General features: G+C 37.9%; 1 protein-coding gene and 1 long non-coding RNA gene across 2 annotated transcripts in view; one reads left to right on the top strand and one right to left on the bottom strand.

The window, feature by feature from the left end:
- LOC121371068 (gamma-aminobutyric acid type B receptor subunit 1-like) overlaps window positions 1-21,430 on the top strand; it is a 94,300-nt gene that overhangs the window by 8,695 nt on the left and 64,175 nt on the right. The window contains exon 2 of the mRNA XM_041496698.1: window positions 15,266-15,403. Coding sequence (XP_041352632.1) covers window positions 15,266-15,403 — 138 coding nt within the window. The remainder of the gene's footprint in view (window positions 1-15,265; window positions 15,404-21,430) is intronic.
- LOC121371073 lies at window positions 13,304-14,675 on the bottom strand. Its single transcript, XR_005957765.1, has 3 exons — window positions 14,359-14,675; window positions 13,934-13,995; window positions 13,304-13,347 (listed from the first exon to the last, which is right to left on the bottom strand). It is a non-coding gene; the product is annotated as an uncharacterized LOC121371073 (long non-coding RNA).

Here is a 21,430-nt window from a genome sequence, read left to right as displayed (position 1 = left end):
CAAAGTTTTTTCTTCAGTATGCCACAAGATTAAATCACTGCTGAAACATTTTATACTTAATGTGGGTTTTGATGCAAGGCCAAATGCTATCCTTACATTTGGTCTTCGCATTAAGCTTTTTTTTTGGTCCATTTTCAACATTGATTAAACAGACACTTTAGAAACCCGTTCATATTTTGTTTTACCACCTTCGTGTATTACACCACCTAAAATTATATTTGATCTTCCTCATCTGAAGAAAGATCGCACAGATGCTGTTGTATATGTCATGGAAATTCCATGGACATGCCGAAATACATCCTGAAACAAATTTAACGCACGTCGTGGCACGTTGTGCGACAATTCGAGGAAATCGGCGTAAAATGGTAAGATTTTGGCAAATGCACCTGAAACTCGGGGGAAATGATTGGGGTAATGATGGGTATTTAAAGCTGCAATGATGCCTCAGATCCATTTCGACGTAGACGAGTTACAAGATGCCAAGACTAAACCTGCCAAATCGAAAAATTGCAATAGGCCACCTCCAGTCAGGTGAATCGCAGTCAGCAGTCGCACGCCACATGAACGTCCATCAGAGCACCATTTCATGTCTCTGGGACAGGTACCAACAGTTTCAATCAGCTGAAGACCGGCCCAGAAGTGGAAGACCTCGCATAACAACTGCACAACAAGATCGCTACATTCGGGTTCTGCACTTGCATCAACGAACTGCTACAGGAACAAACACTGTTGGACGCATACGTGGTTTGAGAAGGGTGTCTGCACAAACCATTTGGAACAGACATTGAGAAGCTGGTTTATGGGCTAGGAAACCGTATGTTGGCCCCGTCCTGCGACGTCAACATCGACATTTACGTGTTCGCTGGTGCACGAATGTACAGGGGTGGAACATGGGGAAACTGGTGGCAAGTATGGTTCAGCGATGAGTCACGTTTCCTTCTACAGCGACATGATGGACGACAACGTGTTTATAGACACCGCAGTGAACACCCAATTTGACAGATTTGGTGGAGGGAGTGTCATGATGTGGGGAGCCATCTCATACACCAGAAGAAGTGAACTTGTGTTTGTACAAGACAACCTGACAGGTGTACGTTACCGGGATGAAATTCTTCGCCATCACATGCTTCCTATTTTGGATCGATTGAGAGAACTCTTTCAGCAGGACAATGCCAGGCCATATACGAAAAGTGTAACAATGGATTTCCTACAGAATAAGAACATTAATGTGCTACCATCGCCATCAAGATTGCCAGATCTCAAACCCACTGAACATCTATGGGACGAACTGGATAGACGTATACGCCAGCGTGACCCGGAGCCTCAGACGCTTTCGCAATTGTCACATGAACTGCAGGAAGAATGGGCTAGGATTCCACGTGCCCGGATTCAGAGACTCATTCAGTCTAAGCCAAGGAGATGTTGCACAGTGATTGCTGCTGCTGGTGGCCACACAAGGTACTGATTTCAGCGCCCTCGTGCGACGCTGTTTGGTGACGAAAACGACTCCACTGCCGTCAGTCCATAGCAAGAACATTGTCACATACTCATGTGAAATTTGACTGATACGATCATAAATAACGAAATTATGCCACTTTGTATTAAAGAGATAATTCCATGAATATTTCGCCTATGCGTTTCTTTTCTGACAGAAAAAGAAAGAAAGAAAGAAGTGTTTTATTTAACGACGCACTCAACACACCCCATTTACGGTTATATGGCGTCAGACATATGGTTAAGGACCACACAGATTTTTTTAGAGGAAACCCGCTGTCGCCACATAGGCTACTCTTTTACGACAGGCAGCAAGGGATCTTTTATTTGCGCTTCCCACAGGCAGGATAGCACAAACCATGGCCTTTGTTGAACCAGTTATGGATCACTGGTCGGTGCAAGTGGTTTACACCTACCCATTGAGCCTTGCGGAGCACTCACTCAGGGTTTGGAGTCGGTATCTGGATTAAAAATTCCATGCCTCGACTGGGATCCGAACCCAGTACCTACCAGCCTGTAGACCGATGGCCTGTCACGACGCCACCGAGGCCGGTCTTTTCTGACAGAGTATATATAAAGAGAAACTTCATTCAGCATCTGCTGAATTGGTCGCGACATTTGCATATTGCTGTGCCAGTCTAACAGGTGGATGTATATTTTGGCTTGTCCAGTGTATAACGCAAATTCTGCAGTAGGAACATCTGCCAAGCCAGGTATTGCTTCGAAGCTAGATTATTTGTCTTTCTCAAGTAGTACTATCCTTTTAGGATCGAACAGCCTAACTGCTTTCAGAAAAGGTTGTCCTTGACCAAGCTATTTTTCAAGTTTATCTTGTGCAGTACAGAATGCCTCTCTGGTTCTGCCAACACACTCCTGTTGCTTAGCCAGGGTCATTTCATCAAATCTAAACGCTGGTTCCAAACGCAGGTTATGCAGACTAGTAACTAAGCGGCGGTTACCAGTCCAGGCTGTAATAACTTAAAAGAAAAGATACAAATGCTTTATGCTTCTATTTATTACTGTATGGAAAGTAATCACTATTAAAATTCCAAGTTTAATGTTACAATTCAGAAACATCAAACATTTTTCGGTGATTAAGACAAATTCTAGGACTAAAATTATGAATTCTGCATGCATCCTGCACGATGATGCAAATTTTTCCGCATCCACGGAATCGTAGAATTTAGGGGGGAGTGATAACCGTAAATAAAATGTGTTCAGTGTGTTGTTAAATAAAACTATTCTATTCTATTCTATACTCCACTTAGGCTTCATCTTGGTGCGTTTAGAACATCTCCAGTATATAGCTTGTATGTTGATGCACACGGACCTTGTTTGGGTGCTAGACGTACAAAGCTTTCTCTGTAGTATGCAACCAATATTAAATCATTAACGAAACATCCTACAAATAATGGATTTTTTTATATAAATATATGAAGTTATTTGATGCAAGGCCAAATGTTATCCTTACATTTGGTCTCCAGTTTACAATCTTTATGTATTACACCACCTAAAATTGTGTTTCATCTTGCGCATCTGAAAAAAGATCATACAGATACTGTTGTGTATAAACAATGTTTCATGAAAATTCAAGGCAAGTACCGTGATTACGTTCCTGTTTATACGGACAGATCGCGGGATGGGAGTTTTGTGATTGCCTGACTCAGCATCAATTTTTGGTGTTGACGTTTTAGCAGTCATTAAAGCCTTAGTTGCTCCCCTCTGTGTGCTGTAACCTCGCCGTGGTGCAGGGGTATAACATTCTCTTTGAGAATGGCCAATACAGTACAACTCCCCTTCTGGGGCACCTTGTTGGCCGTGAGGTGAATCCCGTAATGCTGGATGATGGGATTCTGGTGGTTGAGTTGGGGCATATCTATGGATATGTTTTCTGGCAACACACCACTTTGGCCTGGAGTTCAGCTAAACGGGTGGTCAGGGAGGCCCGACCTGATTAATCATCTGGTCATGCCAAGCTTTAGAGCAAACAACTTTTGTTTTCTTGATATAGTTAAGAACAAATACTGTTTGATATACCTTTTGTATTTCTTGCTTCTGGGCGGTGCTAGGGTCAATTGGGTGATTTATTGTTTATTTATTTCCCAAGTATATGAACCATGTATCCCTGACATGGCTTCCTGCTGGTTATCCACAGCACCATGTCCCCTCGTTGGACTCAGCACTAGTTAAGCTTTTAATATGACTAAAAATATGTCATTACCTTTTGGTGGGGCCCTTAAACGGGTCCACACAAAGGTTTCAGACTCTTCATTTTCGGATGACCTTCAGCATTAAAACGTCAAAGGTAATTTCTATTAAAACCTGGCCAAGGTTCCTGATGACGAGGCCTTGCAGATATTATCTCCATTTGCAACTGACAAAGGTCAGCTTAAAACCATTAGAAAATTGCGGTATGGGTCTTTGTTAATGGAATGCGCTACTGAGAGTCATTAAAAATATCTTCTCAATTCCAAACTGTTACGTAACATCAAACAAAGTTACACCCCATTCTTTCCTGAATTCATCAAAGGGAGTGATTAGGTCTAGAGAGGGAGTAAGTGAGGTTGAGATTTGTACAAATCTCGCCTCACAAGGTGTTGGGTTGGTTAAACGGGTCAGTATTCGTCAGAATAATGAACTTGTTCCAACAAATACTTTGATTTTGACCTTCAACTTGCCAACTCAGTTTGGTCATGGGCAAAATACTTGTAGCAGATTGACATGTGCTCGTTGTGGTCAATTTGATCATTACAGCAAGATATGGCATGTACCAACTGTAAGGACCAGCATTTTGCTTACTCGCGTGAGTGTCCAAGGTGGAAAGTGGAAACAAAAGTACAACAGGTAAAAGTAAAAAATCATTTGTCCTTTTAAGAGGCAAGAAACATTGTAGAGACTTCAACACCTGTGCTGGCAGGTAAATCTTATACCACTGCAGGTAAAAGTTTCTACAACCAGTGTTGACATTCAGACCGAGTTAACTTGGCCTAATGGAGAGGATACATACAGAAAGATTTCAGATATTGCAAAAGCCAAAACACAAGCTACAAAAGCTGTTCAAAAGCAACCTGTTAAATCTGTACTGGTGTCTTTGGATTCTAAAAATCCATCAAAAGGTTTAACTAAGGAGCCGGGTGCTAGTAAACCTACGTCAGGAAGAGACACCAAAACTGAGAATAAGGGTTGTTCTTCAGGTGGATTGAAGTATGAAAAACAACTGATTTCTTAAACAATCCTTATGAATCTTTGGCTGATCTGTATGAAGAGATAGATGTATCATCTTATGATCATCCACCATCTAAAAAATCACCAAAGAAAAAGATTACACCCAAACGTCCTCCCAATGACTAATTCAGTCCTTCAGTGGAACTACCGTGTGCTTAGGCCCAATTTTGATGAATTAAGTCTTTTAATTCAAAAACATAATCCTCTTGCAGTGTGTCTTCAGGAAACGTTACTGAAGGACACTGATCATATTACAATGAGAGAATTAACCTCTATCATAAGTTTCATGAAACTGAAAATAGAGCATTTGGGGGCGTTTCCATTCTTGTTAGTGAAAACATTCTTTAGAGTATAGTAACATTAACTACAAATTTACAACCTGTAGCTGTAAAGGTCACGGCTCATAAAACTATACATCTGTGTTCAGTTTATTTACCTCCTCGAAACCATTTTAAGTTTAATTCTAGAGATCTTCATGATCTCGTTAACCTTTATTATTATGGGGGATTTTAATGGTCACCACACTTTGTGGAGATGTGAGGATGTAAATATTAGAGGTAAACAATTGGAAGACTTAATTCTCAAAAATTACTTGCTTTTATTTAATGATAAAAGCCATACATATTTTCTTTCTGCCAGTGGTTCTGTCACTTCTATAGACTTAACCCTTTGTGGTCCATCACTTTTTGTTGATTTCTTTTAGATAGTTGGTACAGACCCTTGTGGTAGTGACCGCTTTCCCATTGTTTTGGAGAGTGGTGGGCCTCCATCACTGGAAAGAGTTCAAAGGTGGAAGTTGGCGAAGGCAAATTTGAGTCAGTTTCAGCATCTGTACAGCACTCGACTGCAACAATTTGCCATTATTGATGCTGATGATCCCATGTCTTTGTTCACTTCCATCTTGAAGGACATTGCAGATGAAACTATTCCTAAGACTTCGGCAGTGTGAAAGCGTTTCAATAAACCATGGTTTACTGATACATGCAAGGATGTATTTAAAGACAGAAACAGGTTCCTTGAGAGGTTCAAACGTGAACCTACTAAGGATAACCTGGATGCTTATCGTATTGCTAAGGCTAAGGCTTGCAGAGAGATCAGACAGAGCAAGAAATCATCTTGACTTCTCGAACATCAGTAAAATCTGTCCGGAATAGGATCCGTAAAATTAAAGGTAAAGAGTCTAGTAATACAGTTCATCATTTGTCTGTCAATGATACGGATGTCACTTCTTATCGTGACATTGCCAATGCTTTGGCAGACAACTTTTCTCATAATTCATCTTCTGCTTTCAGTACAGATGTTTTTACATCTGTCAGAACTAAAGCTGAAAAGCAGTCCATTAATTTTTCATCTGAAAAGGCTGTAGTATACAACAGGCATTTCTCTATGGAGGAATTGTAGGATGCTCTTCGTAGAGCCCATGATACTTCAGTAGGACCAGACGAAATTCATTATCATTTAATAAAAAATGTACCTGAATCATCTTTGATGGTTCTTTTGAATATTTTTATATTTTTAATAACATCTGGATTTCTGGTGACTTTACTTCTGATTGGAGGAAAGCAATTATTATTCCTATTCCCAAGCCTGGTAAGGATCCAAACAATCCTACTGGTTATCGCCCTATCGCTTTTACAAGCTGCATTTGTAAAACCATGGAACGAATGATCAGTCGTGGTAGCTTAAATCCCACAAATTGCATACTAACGTGCAGTGTGGGTTCAGATCTAGACGTAGCACGGTTGATCAAATTATTAGATTTGAAACGTTTTATAGCGAAGCGTTTATTCATAATCAACACTTGGTTTCAGTGGGGGGTTTTATTTGGAGAAAGCTTACGATACCACGTGGAAGTATCAGATTTTAAAAGACCTCCATGGCATGGGCCTTAGAGGGCGATTTCCTGTTTTTATATCTTAATGTTTTAAAAGATAGATCTTTTAAAGTCCGGGTGGGGTCGACTTTCACCGACAGGAGATGGGTGTGCCTCAAAGTAGTATCCTGTTTGTAACTTTATTTTCTGTGAAAATTAACAGCATCACCCAGTGTTTAACACCTGGTGTGGATTGCTCGTTATATCGATGATTTTCAGATTTGCTACAGATCAACTAATATGAGTATTATTGAACGTAAGTTGCAGCGTTGTTTGAATAAACTTCATCAAATGGGCAACTAATAAAGGGCTTTAGATTATCAAAGGCAAAAATGGTCTGCATCCATATCTGCCAGAAAAGATGTCTCCGCATGTTCTTGGACAAAAGTATAATTCCAGTAAGGTTCACGCCAGCCGATCGCCAATTCTCCATGGGCTAATGGAAATATCATTTGGCGAACAAAATAATTCTCGTATCGTCAAACTGGTGAAAACAAAATCTGACAATAAAGATGCTCAAGTCAGTGTTTCTACAAACCCGACCGACGTGACTTTTTATCAAATATTTTTTTTCTGATTTTATTTTTCACGAACACGGCCATGTTTATAATTAGTTCTGGTCCAACTTCAGCCACACGTTCACGTTTTTCGCTGTAACTGAACGTAGTGTAGCATCTTCATATTAATTAAAGACCTTATTTATGAGCTTTTAGAAAATTTTGAAAAACATTTTCTCGAGAACAGGTGTAACACGATATCAAGTTTCATTTTCATAAAGTCGGTGTACATTCAATTTATCACCCAAGATGTAATCGTTTACAAAGAACCCAACCATTTCCGCTACCGTATTTGACCGGGAATAATCCCAGGGGACGAAGACAACTCATTTTGAGCTTAGCATGGGGTAGGCGTATTCCCAGGCAAGGGGCCATTTTTGTTAAAAAAAACAAAAAAAACAAAACAACAACAACAAACAAACAAAACCAAACAAACAAACAAAAACCTCCCAAAAACAAATTTAAAAAACCCAACAACAAATGAAAAACATCATAATAAATAATAATAATTAAATGAACCAGGAAGAAAGCAAAAAACGTTCAGTACCACATATATTAATTACAGTCTTCTATTAAATCAATGCCAAAACATCCTGCACACAATACGGTGTTTGATCATAAATATATGAAGTTATTTGATGCAAAACCGAATGCGATTCGAACATTTGGTCTTCGCATTAAGCAGTTTTTAAGGAGACATTTTGGAAACGCCTTCATATTTTATTTTGTCACCTTGATGTATCAACACACCAAAATTTGTATTCGATCTTGTGCATCTAAAAAATAAGATCGCACAGATGCAGTTATTTATAAACAAATTTTCATGGAAATCCAAGAGAGGTACTGTGATTACATTCCTGTTTACACAGACGGATCACGGGATGGGAATTCTGTGGCTTGTGCTACAGTTTTTCCATCAGACGCAATAATTTCCATAAAATTGCCCGATTCATCATCAATCTTATCTGCTGAAACCTGGGCAATCATTAAAGGTCTGGAACAGATTAAGGATTCATGTGCATTCAAATGTATTATTTGTACAGACTCACTTTCGTGTCTCCAAGCTCTACAATACATGAAATTGGAGCACCTGTTAGTTGGGATAGTGATACAAAAGTGTGTCTTTTTATCAATTGCCAATAAAGATGTTATATTTTGTTGGGTACCCAGCCATGTGGGTATTAACCTTTAGACTACTGGATTAATTTTTAACAAAAACCACGTTGAGTGGGTACAAGTTTATAATTTTTACTCACATATATTCACTTAAATGTTTCATAAATACATGAAATCGTGTAAGTATTATTTTCAAGCTTTTATTATTTTAGATCGGCTAATGGTGATTAAAATTTGGCAAAAAATGAAAAAGTTGCGTTTACTTACGGGCATTTGTGGCCAGCTGTCCAGTATTTATGTCCATTATTCCCGATAACAGTGGTTTTCTGACCAGAATTTTTTTTTTTTTTAAAACCCGAACTACGATTCATATTGCAATATTTGGTAATTTTCGTTGTTGGTAAAACGATCAAATTTATTATCAAATTAGCTGTTACAATCAGCTATCGATCCCTGAAAATTACCGCGACGTGCCGCCATTGTTGTCAAGCGAAAATACTTGCCGAAAACCACTTTTTGAACTCAAAATTTCAAGGTATTTTCAATTGAAAAAATCAAAACAAAAACCACCATTTTGAAAAAAAATCTTTTTTCTTTAATTATATTTCCGTTTCCGGTGAGTGTCGTGTGCAAAACGGCGGGAAATATGAATTGGGGAATGCACTGTATACAGTGTACAGTATATCGACTGACGTGACGTCGGGCGAGATATCTCGCCTGCAGTAGTCAGAAGGTTAAGGGTAACGAAAAGGCAGATGTTGCTGCCAAGTCTGCTTTGAACATGCCCCGTGTCCATGTTGGTGTCCCCTACAGTGATTTTAAATTTCATATTAACCTATATATCTTTTCGACTTCGCAAGATGATTGAGATGGTGCGGTTGCGAAAAAGCTTCATGCTGTCAAGCCAGTCCTGGGAGAGTGGCAGTCATCCTACAAGAGGTGCATGAAGGATGAAGTAGTCTTGTGCTGTGCTCGCATCGGTCATACACATTTGACGCATTCATTTATTTTAAAGGACCCTCCTCAGTGTAAACCTTGTCAGCGTACACTGACTGTGCGCCACATTTTGGTTGAGTGCGATCATCTCAAGCCGACGAGAAATGATACATATGGCAACAGAAATGTTTTGGAATCTTTTAAATTCCATCCAGAATTAATTGTGAAGTTTTTAAAACACTTCGACTTCTATACAAAGTTTTAAAATGTACTTACCTTGATTTTATATCTTGTATTATACTTTTGACCCACAGCTTCTTACACTGTGGTTTTACATAAATATATATCAATATTTTCATATACTTACCATTTGTGACACCCAATAGCCGATGTGTATTTTTGTGCTGGGGTGTCGTTAAACATTCATTCATTCATTCATTCTTTCTATTAATATATAATAATGATTATTACTCTCTTCTTCTTTTTTCTTCTTTTTTACTAGTATCTAATTATCAGAAACACACTTTCTATGTTACAATTGCTTACCAGTGCTGTTTATTTACATCCACAATTTAAACATGAGAAGACTTAAAACAGCAATTAAAACAAACTGGCATTATTGTATATACATTTTGTTTCTCACACAGACGGACAGCTTACACACTCGATAGTTGTCAATCTAGGTCATTGCAACTGATAGCCAATCAGAATAAGGCATTTGCCTAATTAGCATTAACCGTGGCCCCAGTGTGGTTTCAGAAATAGACATTGGTTTTAGTTCAGACTTTGGCTTGTGGAGGTCAAAAAAACACCCATACATGAAATTAAAAACAATGTTACACACTGCTAATATTTAATCTCACTGGTGGTAATATATGGTGTTATACATTTGTGTCAATCTAATTAAAATTAGCTCCACTATTACATGTGGATCTAACAGAAGCCCGTTGGAGCTCATGTCCAGTTGACCTTTCATTCGACCAATCAAAACCTTACTTGCAAAATCATGCCAGTGATTTGAAAAGAATTTGAAAACATTCGGGATTATGCCGAAGGTATACGAAATGATTCGGGTGAATTACAAAGTATGCCGGAAATTAATTTCAATATAAAATTTTATATAAAATTCGTTTCAAGACAAAAAAAAAAAAAAAAAGTTATGGTATAGCCATAAAATCTGTTTATGCTAGTATACAATACATAGTTTAGTACTGCACTTTCCCCCCCTGTGTTGTTTTCAATGTTGAAATAGACCAACAAGTTCGCCTATTGCATACATAGTCTCGACCGATATTTTTAGAACTTGTATGCTTCCGAATAACATTATAAAACAAAGGGTCCAACCTCAACCGTATGACACGTGCTTGAACTTCGTATACCACTACCAAAATGGCGGATAAAGCTCGTTTCGATACACGACGATGAGTACATTTTGCTTACAGCTGCATGCTGAATGCCTTTCTGATTAAAATAATATTGCGATACGGCTCTAGAATGAATACTCTATCCATCTGTTTACGTAATTCTCGATTTTGTTCAACCCAAAAAAAAGCTATTGAAAAAAAAAACCTCGTTGTTTTGACGGTCAAAACAAACATGATCAAAATATTTGGTGTTATTTTAATGAAACAGGTTGTATTTATATACCTTGAAAGTGTCATGATGAAAACGTGTACACCCTACCCTGGGAGCTAAATTATGCAAATACGTTTTGGAAAGTCATTTTATTATTGTTCATCCAAGACATTTCTTATAGTTTAGGCACATCTTCGTCAGCTCCCACTGGTTTAAGCAAAGATTTCGTTTACTTCAAAAAATTAGATTTGAATTTGTACCCCTAAAATATCGTGATTATATTTTTCAGCTTAAGGTCTGGGTTTTTTTTTCAGTAATGGGGAGATACAAAAAGAGGCCAGTTAAGTTAAGCCTTTACCAATAAGGAAAGAGGAAAGTTGTTTCCCGTCTTGATACCTAGAAGATCCAGTTCTGGCTGTGTAATCGTCGTACCCCAGACTTTACAAATTGCACAAATATTTTTCCTCAATCCATTTAAGAAAGCATCTTCCATATCAACACCTATAGATGTAAATCCTACATCCAACAAGGAATTTCCAACACCACCACAGCAGAGATCATCACAGAACAAAGGAGAAAAGCGATTTGATAAGATGTTGTCTTTCGCATCTCAGAGTGTAAATGACAGTGATGATAATCATACATTTCAAGTGTTAGATGAACCGTCCCTTGACGCTAACATGTATACTGATGATATAACAGAAACAATGTCACTCTTCAGAAACAGTGTTCAAAATGGCTTTTGTTCCACAAAACCCCCAAAACAAAACATTTCATGTGTATTATTTAAAGATACGCTAAAATGGCACTGTCACGGTAATTCATCCTGCATGAGGTATTCTGACGCCAACAAGGACTTGTTTTGGACAGGAACTTTTTTTTGGGGGGAGGTCAGTTTATCAGATTTTTTAGAGGGTTTTCTCGCCAGGATATATCCTGGACCACCTCAAGGAGTTCAACCTGCACGTGCCAACTACAAGGTGGATGAAGGAAAGACACTTCCTTCATTATGACTTGGAATCAAGGACAATTGCTCATGTGGTCAGATGTTACATGCAATTAAAATGTACACATAAACTAAGTTTCAACTATTCAGATGCGTTCTTATTTCTTTATAAAACCCAAAACAAATCCCAAAGTATTGTTCGAGACCTGTGAATGTTTATATATAATTGGTTTATGATTTAATTACACGTACATTTATATTCAAAGGCAGCCTGAATAGTCTATTTATCCTGAAACTGCTCGTGTTACATCACTGACACTATGTGATACCACTGGCAGCAGTAATGAAACATTTAGGTTATCACACTCCTGATGACAAACAGCTCAGAGGCTTTAGATTGGATAAAAAAGGAATTGGGATGCAGCATTTTTAATGTGACGTCACTATTGTAATTCCTAATTTTTCTCTGTTCAGCTTGAAAAAATTAAAAACAAAATTTAGTAGAATGGCAACAGAAATGTAATGTAAATCCCCTCATTTATGAAATATGTTTCTCAATTCGTGAAGGTTGACCATCTTACTTATGTCACTCGCGTTAGTTAATTTTCAAAACACTAAAACCCATGTCTTAACTAACGAGAGTGAAATAAATACAATAATCAACTGTCACTCGTTGTGGAGCTTTCATGTACACAATACAACTTACGTCATATTGTCATTAGATTTTGTCTAAACACTTCTGAAAACCCCCAGATGTAGGTCAAGGGTCAGTCAAGGTCACAGTAACCTATTCGAGATACACGGCATGCATCTATATACTAGGATTGCTGTTTTAGGTGTCCAGTGGGGGACTAACAACAAACTAATACTACATTGCATTATAATGTAGATTTATTCAACAATATATAAAAACTAGATCATTCATTCCAATGAATCTGGAAACGCGGTGTCCTTGGAGATGAGTCCTAGTTAGCAACACTCGTCCACAGTCAGTGCACTGGTGCCCGCCTATACCGGCCTCGGTGGCGTCGTGATTAGGCCATCGGTCTACAGGCTGGTAGGTAATGGGTTCGGATCCCAGTCGAGGCATGGCATTTTTAATCCAGATACCGACTCCAAACACTGAGTCAAATATTGCAAATACAATAAAAGGGGGTGTTTTCGTTGAGACAGTTAAAATTGAATTTTATTATTTATGGTTGCAGGGGCAGCTACATAATACACTGATATGGTATCAGTATGTTGATCTATAGTCCTTTCCATCAGGGAATTACTACGGTATTTACTACAAGTTATTTATTTCTGAGCAGATTGGTTTCTAAATTGCACACAAAAATAGTGTTGTTTTTTGTTATTTCCGAAACATGTTTATTTTATTTTTCTTACTTCAAATCAAACTGAAATTATATACAAAAAACATCGTTTATGGAGGATTGGAAGGACTATAGGTTGTGACAATATCTGTCAAATACATATATGTAATACATGTTAGGCCTATAGTGTCGCAAAATAAAGTGGATGTGCAGCTAATTGTAGCCTACTGGAAAGTATTCCCCCAAAAGAAACACAACAAGGCTGGGAAGGGTTCGAGGGTTTATTCTCTCGATCACACCATACGCGTGGTTCTGTAAAAATAATTACAAACGATAAATACACTGATAATAACAATAATTAACAACCTCGACTTAATCATAAAAATAAATTACAAATGTCATTACATAGCAATATATATACTCATTTAAACCATTATCACACAATTATGCCAAGTTACTGGCATAATACTTTCCTTCAAAAATATACATATACGTTTCGGCGACGTTAGTGCCAAAAACAATCATCAAAAATAAGTGCATGCATTTATGATAATTAAATGCGGTTATACAAACAAAAAAATACCACAAAGCAGTAAAGACTTGGCAACATTATTGCCAACGTTACTCAATTACAAAATAAACAACTTCCCCATTTCAAATGCTGTCAATATAAAACAATAACGTTCGGGTTTGTATGACAAACATTAAAATAAAGACCATTACAGAATACAAACTGGAACAATCGATTTAAAAAAACAATAATATATATATACATAAAATACTCGGTTACAGCACAGGTGAAACAAGTCACGTACGTTGGTCAAGACGCACGTGAAACACCTTCGCTGCAAGAATTGCATGTAATAAAGAAATAGACAATACTACTACTACTACACACCTTCGCTGTGGGCGATGAACCGTATAGGATGATAACACTATTACATGTACGTGGGCTTCATCCTGTGAATAAATGGATAAAATATAAGCTACCACTCAAATGGATAATAAAACTACAGCAATTAGACATCTCATCCAACACTAATCACTAATTCTGTTTATACAATTAACTTGCGCCTCTATCTATATTTATACGTTTAATAGTATATATCCAACACCTTTACTTTATTACTGTTTATAAAGTTAACTCGTCCATATATATATTTATTCGTTTAGTGTGTTTTAGTGAATTCAATATTTAAAACGTATTTACCTAGCATTAATTATGGACGTTTAAACACTTTTCCACATTATGTATTACATTTACATATATCTAAAATAATGAGATAAACATTATAACAATTAATACATGCATATTAGTCAAACCTGTAAGTGCCAAAAGGAAGTCTGAAGATAACGAAAGCTCAGGAAAAGGAAAAGGCAACTGCAAGTCGTAAGTATATAACGTGTTGTGTCACTGTCTACACTCAGCGCTGCACGGACCTGACTCACGACCACGTGACACCAAATACACATAACCATTGGATAGTATCAACCAATGGCTCGTCCCTAGCCAGTATGGCGAGAAACAACCATAAAAGGCTTTGTCTAATGCACCAATACGATATTCTCAATGCAGATTGAGAATATCCTATAATAAAATAAATTGAATCCTAAAATAAATATTAATAGTAATAGATAAAATATGTTATTTAAATACAAACGGCCAAATATTTAGTCCCTGTTACATAATTATAATCACGTTTTCACTAAACTAATTAATTGTATGACAAAAGATTTTAATTCAACGAGGTGTGTACAAATAACCCTCGCATATGACCTATATTCACAGCTCTGCAAACGCCTGTAAATAAGCGTCTGGTCCAGGAGAAACTACGTTTTGTGAAACGGTTTTTGTTTTTGTTTAATGGGTTTGGGGGAGCGGGTTAACTTTTTTATATTTAATATAGAACAGCTGCATACAACAAATGCTCTTAGCTCAATCCAAAGTCTCAATCCTGTGATATTTGTATTTTTTTGCACAGTTCTTTACAAACTGTTTTAATTTAACTGCTTGATATCGAAACGCACTACATTTACCATAGTTTGACACATAATAGCCTTTGTAGTTTTTGTGCTGGGGTGTACTTAAACATTCATTTATCATAATCAGGACAGTAACTGTGTTACTTGCAGTCAATCCCATAGTATTGATATTCAGTATCTCGTTACATCTCAGTTTTTTATACAGGTTTTAAATGTCAAAGACTCATTCTTCATGTGTTCTTTCCAGTGTAATCCAGGAGTGGGGTCCAAAATTCTCGGAGACATGATGTGTAGTGGTAAGACGTTCATCATGCTTCTTGGTGCGGGCTGTTCTCCAGTAAGTGAGATAGTAGCAGAGGCAGCTCAATTCTGGAACCTAGTTCAGGTGAATCTCTTTCTGTTTAGGTAAATTGCTGTATATATTTAATTTTACAATAACACAGTGTTGTCATTAAGAATAAAAATAGCAGGTAAAAATTAAATTATAAGTGGCAATTAATCATGTGGAAAAAGACCCGATGGTAAATAATTAGTGTTAAGGTAATTTTTATGTGGGTCACGTTACAAGGGTGCTGGAAATGGTCATCCCCAGAACATTTCAATACCATGTTATGTGCTCAGACTTGTATGACCCATCAACTTAAAAAATATTTTTGTCTTATTGATTTATTATTTTTTATTTAGTGTACCAGCAAGAGGCCTATGGGTCTAAATGATCACCTGAGTAAACCCAAACTGCCACACTCTTGGAATGCATCATACCTAGTTTCTAGGGGGAGGGGGTCAGAATTACCAAATCTCGCAGTATGTGCTCTTGCTTTGGCTTGTTGAAAGGTGTGCAAATCTGGATGAGCACGAAACTGGGGTACGACAACTCTTCGTAACACGTTATCGATGTAATGCTGGGCTGTCACCTTTCCATGGCCCTTGCAAGTACTGTAACCTCACCGTGGTGCAGGGGTGAAACATTGTTTGCTGTGAGGTGCATTCCGTAATGCTAGATGATGGAATCCTTGTGGTTGAGTTGGGGGCATATTTACGGGTATGTTTTCTGGCAACACACCACTTTGGCCTGGAGTTAGCCAGACGGGTGATCAGAAAGGACAGACCTGATCAATCGGCTGATCACGCCAAGCTCTAGAACAAACAACCTTTGTTTTGTTCATTTTGTCAATAACAAACATTGTTTACATACCATGTGTATTTGTTGTTCTTCGGGTGGTGGCTAGGGTCAATTGGGTGATTTATTTTTGTTTATTGCCCAAGTATATCAACCATGTATCCCTGGCATGAGTGTCTGCTGGTTATCTGCAGCATCATGTCCCGTTGCTGGACGCGGTGGTGGGTGAGGGCATGGTTGATGAATATTTATTCAATAATATTGATAAAAATAAACAACAACCTGAAAATGGTCTACTCCGAGGTTTTGGATTCATAAACATAAACAAAAAACTCGAAAGTTCTTTCTGGTGATGCTTGGCCAAGGTTCCTCGTCATCGAATCTTGTGATGATGGAGCTTTGCAAAAGTTATCAGCATTTGCAATTCAGAAAGGAATTCAGGGATTGGCAGGTGAGCCAAAAAATGTAAAGAAGTTGAGGAATGCATCGCTTTTGGTGGAATGTTCTACAGAGTGCCATTTCGGGTGCCTTTTGAAATCGAAGTTACTGTGCAACATATTAATTAAAGTCAGTGCACACGCGTCCCTTAACTCATCAAAAAACATCATTCGATCTCGAGATCTGGAAGGAGTTAGTGCAGAGATTTGTGAACATCTTTCTTCACAAGGTGTCGTTTCCATTAAGCCAATTAAAGTGCGTCGAAATAACGAGTTTGTTTTGACCAACACTTTAATCCTTACATTTAACAAGCCACTGCTTCTGTTGTACCTTTTGTCCCCACCCTTTACGGTGCTTTAAGTGCCCAAAATATTATCATGGACAAAATACCAGCCATGACAGGGTGACATGTTCCCGCTGTGGTCAGTTTGACCACAATAGCAAGACATGTCAGCTTGAGATGGTATGTACAAATTGCAAGGGTAAACATTTTGCGTACTTTCGCAAGTGACCGAAATGGAAACGTTAAAACCAGGTACAACAGATAAAGGTTGAAAAGCATCTGTCTTTTATCGAAGCTCGAAACTTTGTTGAAACCACGACTCCTGCTTTGTCAGGAAAGTCCTACGCTGCAGCTGCAGCAGTTTCCACAACAAGCACGTGGCCAAATAACGCTGATCGATTTATAAAACTATCAGACATCAAAAAGGCACAAACACAGGCAACAAAAGCTATTAACAAGCAAAGGTAACTCAGGTGTGTTTGGTTTCTTTGAATCTGCCAAAAGGTACCAACACTGGACAAACAGGCCCCAGTAAACCTTCAAAAATAAAATCTACTAAAACACACAGAGATGACTTCTCTGGACACTTAAAGAAATCTGAGCAGCAACCGCTGCAACTTTCAAATATTTATGAAGCTTTGGATGATTTGGAAGATATGGAAATATCTACAGAAGATTATCCACAATCAAACAGATCACATCCAAAGCCGAAGATAACGCCCATACTTCAACCCAATGGCAAATGAATTCCTACAGTGGAACTGCCGTGAGCTTAGGCCCAATTTTGAAGTACATGGTCATATTACCATGAGAGGATTTAAACTCTATCATAAACTTCAAGAAACTGAAAATAGAGCAGCTGAGGGTGTTTCCATTCTTGTTAATGAAAACATTCCTCAGAGTATTGTGTCATTAAATACTTTTTTTACAAGCTGTTGCTCTAAAGGTTACAGCTAATAAAACTATTACTCTGTGTTCAGTTTACTAGTCACCATTTAACTTTTAAATTTTAACTTTAATCCAAGGGACCTTCAAGATCTTCTTGACCAGCTCCCTACTCCCTTTATTATTATGTTTTTTTTTATGGTCACCACACTTTGTGGGGATGCGAGAATGTTAATTTTAAAGGAAAACAATTACAAGACAATTCTCAAAAATTACTTAATTTTATTTAATGATAAAAGTCGTACATATTTTCATTCTCCACTTCCGTAGATTTAACTCTTTGTAGTCCTTCACTTTTTGTTGATTTCTCCTGGAAAGTAGGTTTAGACCATTGTGGTAGTGACCACTTTCCCATTATTTTGAAGAATGATGGACCTCCATCATTTGAAAGGGTTCAAAGGTGGAAGTTGGCAAAGGCAAATTGGGACCAGATTCAACATCTGTGAAGCACTCGTCTCCAACAATTTGCCATTACTGGTGCTAATGATCCCATGTCTTTGTTCACTTCCATCTTGAAGGACATTGCAGATGTAACTATTCCTAAGACTTTGGCAATACCAAAACGTTTCAATAAACCACGGTTTAATGATATGTGCAAGGATGCATATAAAGAGCAAAATAGGTTGCTTGAAAGGTTCAAACGTGAACCTACAGGGGATAACCTGGATGTATTTCATATTGCTAGGGCTAAGGCTCGCAGAGAGATCAGAGTAAGATAACATCTTGGAGAACTTTTAGAATAGGATCCTTAAAATCAAAGGTAAAGAATCCAGTAATACAGTTCATCATTTGTCTGTCAATGAGACGGATGCCAATGCTTTGACACACAACTTTTCTCATAATCCATCTTCTGCTTTCGGTACAGATGCTTTCACATAGGTCAGAACTAAAGCTGAAAATCAGTCCGAAAATGCTGAAGTATACAAAAGGCATTTCTCTTTGGAGGAATTCCAGGATGCTCTTCGTATAGCCCATGATACTTCAGTAGGACCGGATGAAAATAATTATTAGTTATTGAAACATTTACCGGAATCATCTTTGATGGTTCTTTTGAATACTTTTAATAACATCTGGATTTCGGGTGACTTTCCTTGTGATTGGAGGAACGCAATTATTATTCCTATTCCCAAGCCTGGTATGGATCCAACTAATCATATTAGTTGTCGTCCTATCGCTTTGACAAGTTGCATTTGTAAAACCATGGAACGAACGAATGATCAATTGTAGACTAGCCTGGTATCTTGAACCATAAATTGCTTATTAACGAGCAATGTGGAATCAGATCTAGCCGAAGAACGGTTGATCATCTTGTTAGATTTGAAACGTTTTGTAGGGAAGCTTTCATCAATAATCAGCACTTGGTTTCAGTGTGTGTGTGTGTGTGGGGGGGGGGGGGGGGGGGGGGGTATTTGGAGAAAGCTTACGATACCACATGAAGTTATGGAATTTTAAACGACCTCCATGGCATGGGCCAAAGAGGTCGACTTCCTGTTTTTCTTTTTCAGTTTTTAAAAGATAGATCTTTTAAAGTTCGGGTGGGGTCGGCTTTGTCTGACATTCACCCACATGAGATGGGTGTGCCTCAAGGTAGTATCCTGTCTGTAACTTTATTTTCTGTGAAAATTAATAGTATCACCCAGAGAGATCTCCACTTAGATCCACAGTTGTTTTTGGAGAAAAATCCAATTCCAGTTATGGAGGAGACCAAATTTCTGGGGGTTATATTTGACAGGAAGCTATCCTGTGTGCCTCAAAACTTGCTTATGGATGCATTGTGTATGAGTCAGCACGCAAGTCTAACTTGCAGGTGCTAAATCATATACACAACCTGGGACTTAGAGAGCACATGAACCTTGTTTGGGTGCTAGACGTGCAAAGCTTTCTCTGGAGTATACTATTAAGATTAAATCATTACCGAAACATCCTACATATAATGTGGTGTTTGATAATAATATTTGTACATTTGGTCTTCGCATTAATCGGGGTGGTTTTTTTTGTTTTGTTGATTTCCAACATTGATTTATCAGACACTTTGGAACCTCCTTCATATTTTGTTTTACCACCTTGGTGTATTACATCACCTAAAATTGTGTTTGTTCTTGCACATCTGAAAAAAAGATCGTACAGATGCTGTTGTATACAAAGAATTTTTCATGGAAATTCAAGTCAGTTACTGTGATTACATTCCTGTTTATGCAAATGGATCACGGGGTGGTAATTTTGTGGCATGTGCTACAGTTTTTCCGTCAGACACAATTATTTCCATGTGATTGCCTTACTCCTCGTTGATCTTTAGTGCTGAAGTTTATGCAGTCATTGAAGCCTTGTGAGAAACAAAGGATTCTAGTGCATCCAAATTTGCTATTTTCACAGTTTCACTTTCGTATCTCCAAGCTTTACGAAACATGAAGCTGGACCATCCCTTAATTGGGATGGTGATACAAAAGTGTGTATTTTTATCAATTGCCAATAAAGACATTGTATTTTGTTGGGTGCCCAGCCATGTTGGCATCAGGGGTAATGAAAAGGCAGATTTAGCTGCCAAGTCTGCTTTGGATTTGCCTCATGCCAGGGTTGGTGTGCCTTATACTGATTTTCACAGTTTCACTTTCCTATCTCCAAGCTTTACGAAACATGAAGCTGGACCATCCCTTAATTGGGATGGTGATACAAAAGTGTGTCTTTTTATCAATTGCCAATAAAGACATTGTATTTTGTTGGGTGCCCAGCTATTTTGGCATCAGGGGTAATGAAAAGGCAGATTTAGCTGCCACGTCTGCTTTGGATTTGCCTCATGCCAGGGTTGTTGTGCCTTATACTGATTTGAAATATAGCATCAACCAATTCATCTTTTCTACTTTCTCGATTCCATCCAGAATTAGTTTTACAATTTTTGCGTGATACTGACTTTTACTCTGAATTTTAATTTGATATATCTGTGCTATTTTTATTTTTGGATAGTTCTTTACATTGTGTTTTATTTAACTCTTGAATTTTTATATTGATGTGGTTCATCATTTAATGTTTTTGCATTTACCATAGTTTGACACCCAGTAGCCGATGTATTTTTCGTGCTGGGGTGTCGTTAAACATTCATTCATTCCATTGCCAATAAAGACGTATTTTGTTGGGTGCCCAGCCATGTTGGTGTTAGGGGTAATGAAAACGCAGATTCAGCTGCCAAGTCTGCTTTGAATTTGACTCATGCCAGGGTTGCTGTGCCTTATACTGGTTTTAAACATAGTATCAACACATTTATTTTTTCGTCTTGGCAAAATTATTGGGATGGTGCGGTTGCGAACAAGCTTCATGCTACCAAGCCAGTCTTGGGAGAGTGGCAGTCATCCTATAGTCAGTGCAGGAATGATGAAATAGTCATTTATCATGAAGAAAGATCCTCCACCTTAGTGTGAGCATTGTCACTGTACTCTGACGGTACGCCACATTTTGGTGGAGTGTAAACATCTGATAGAAACTAGCAATGATATATTTTGACAACGTAATGTGATGGAATCTTTTCAATTCCATACAGAACTTTTACTATAATTTTTACGTGACACTGACTTTTATTCCAAATTTTAATATTACCTATCTGTGATATTTGTAATTTTCGCACTGTTCTTTAC

This window comes from Gigantopelta aegis, chromosome 4 (genome assembly GCF_016097555.1).
Source record: "Gigantopelta aegis isolate Gae_Host chromosome 4, Gae_host_genome, whole genome shotgun sequence".
In the NCBI taxonomy this organism is placed as follows: Eukaryota; Metazoa; Mollusca; class Gastropoda; order Neomphalida; family Peltospiridae; genus Gigantopelta; species Gigantopelta aegis.
This window is presented reverse-complemented; position numbering and strand designations above follow the sequence as displayed.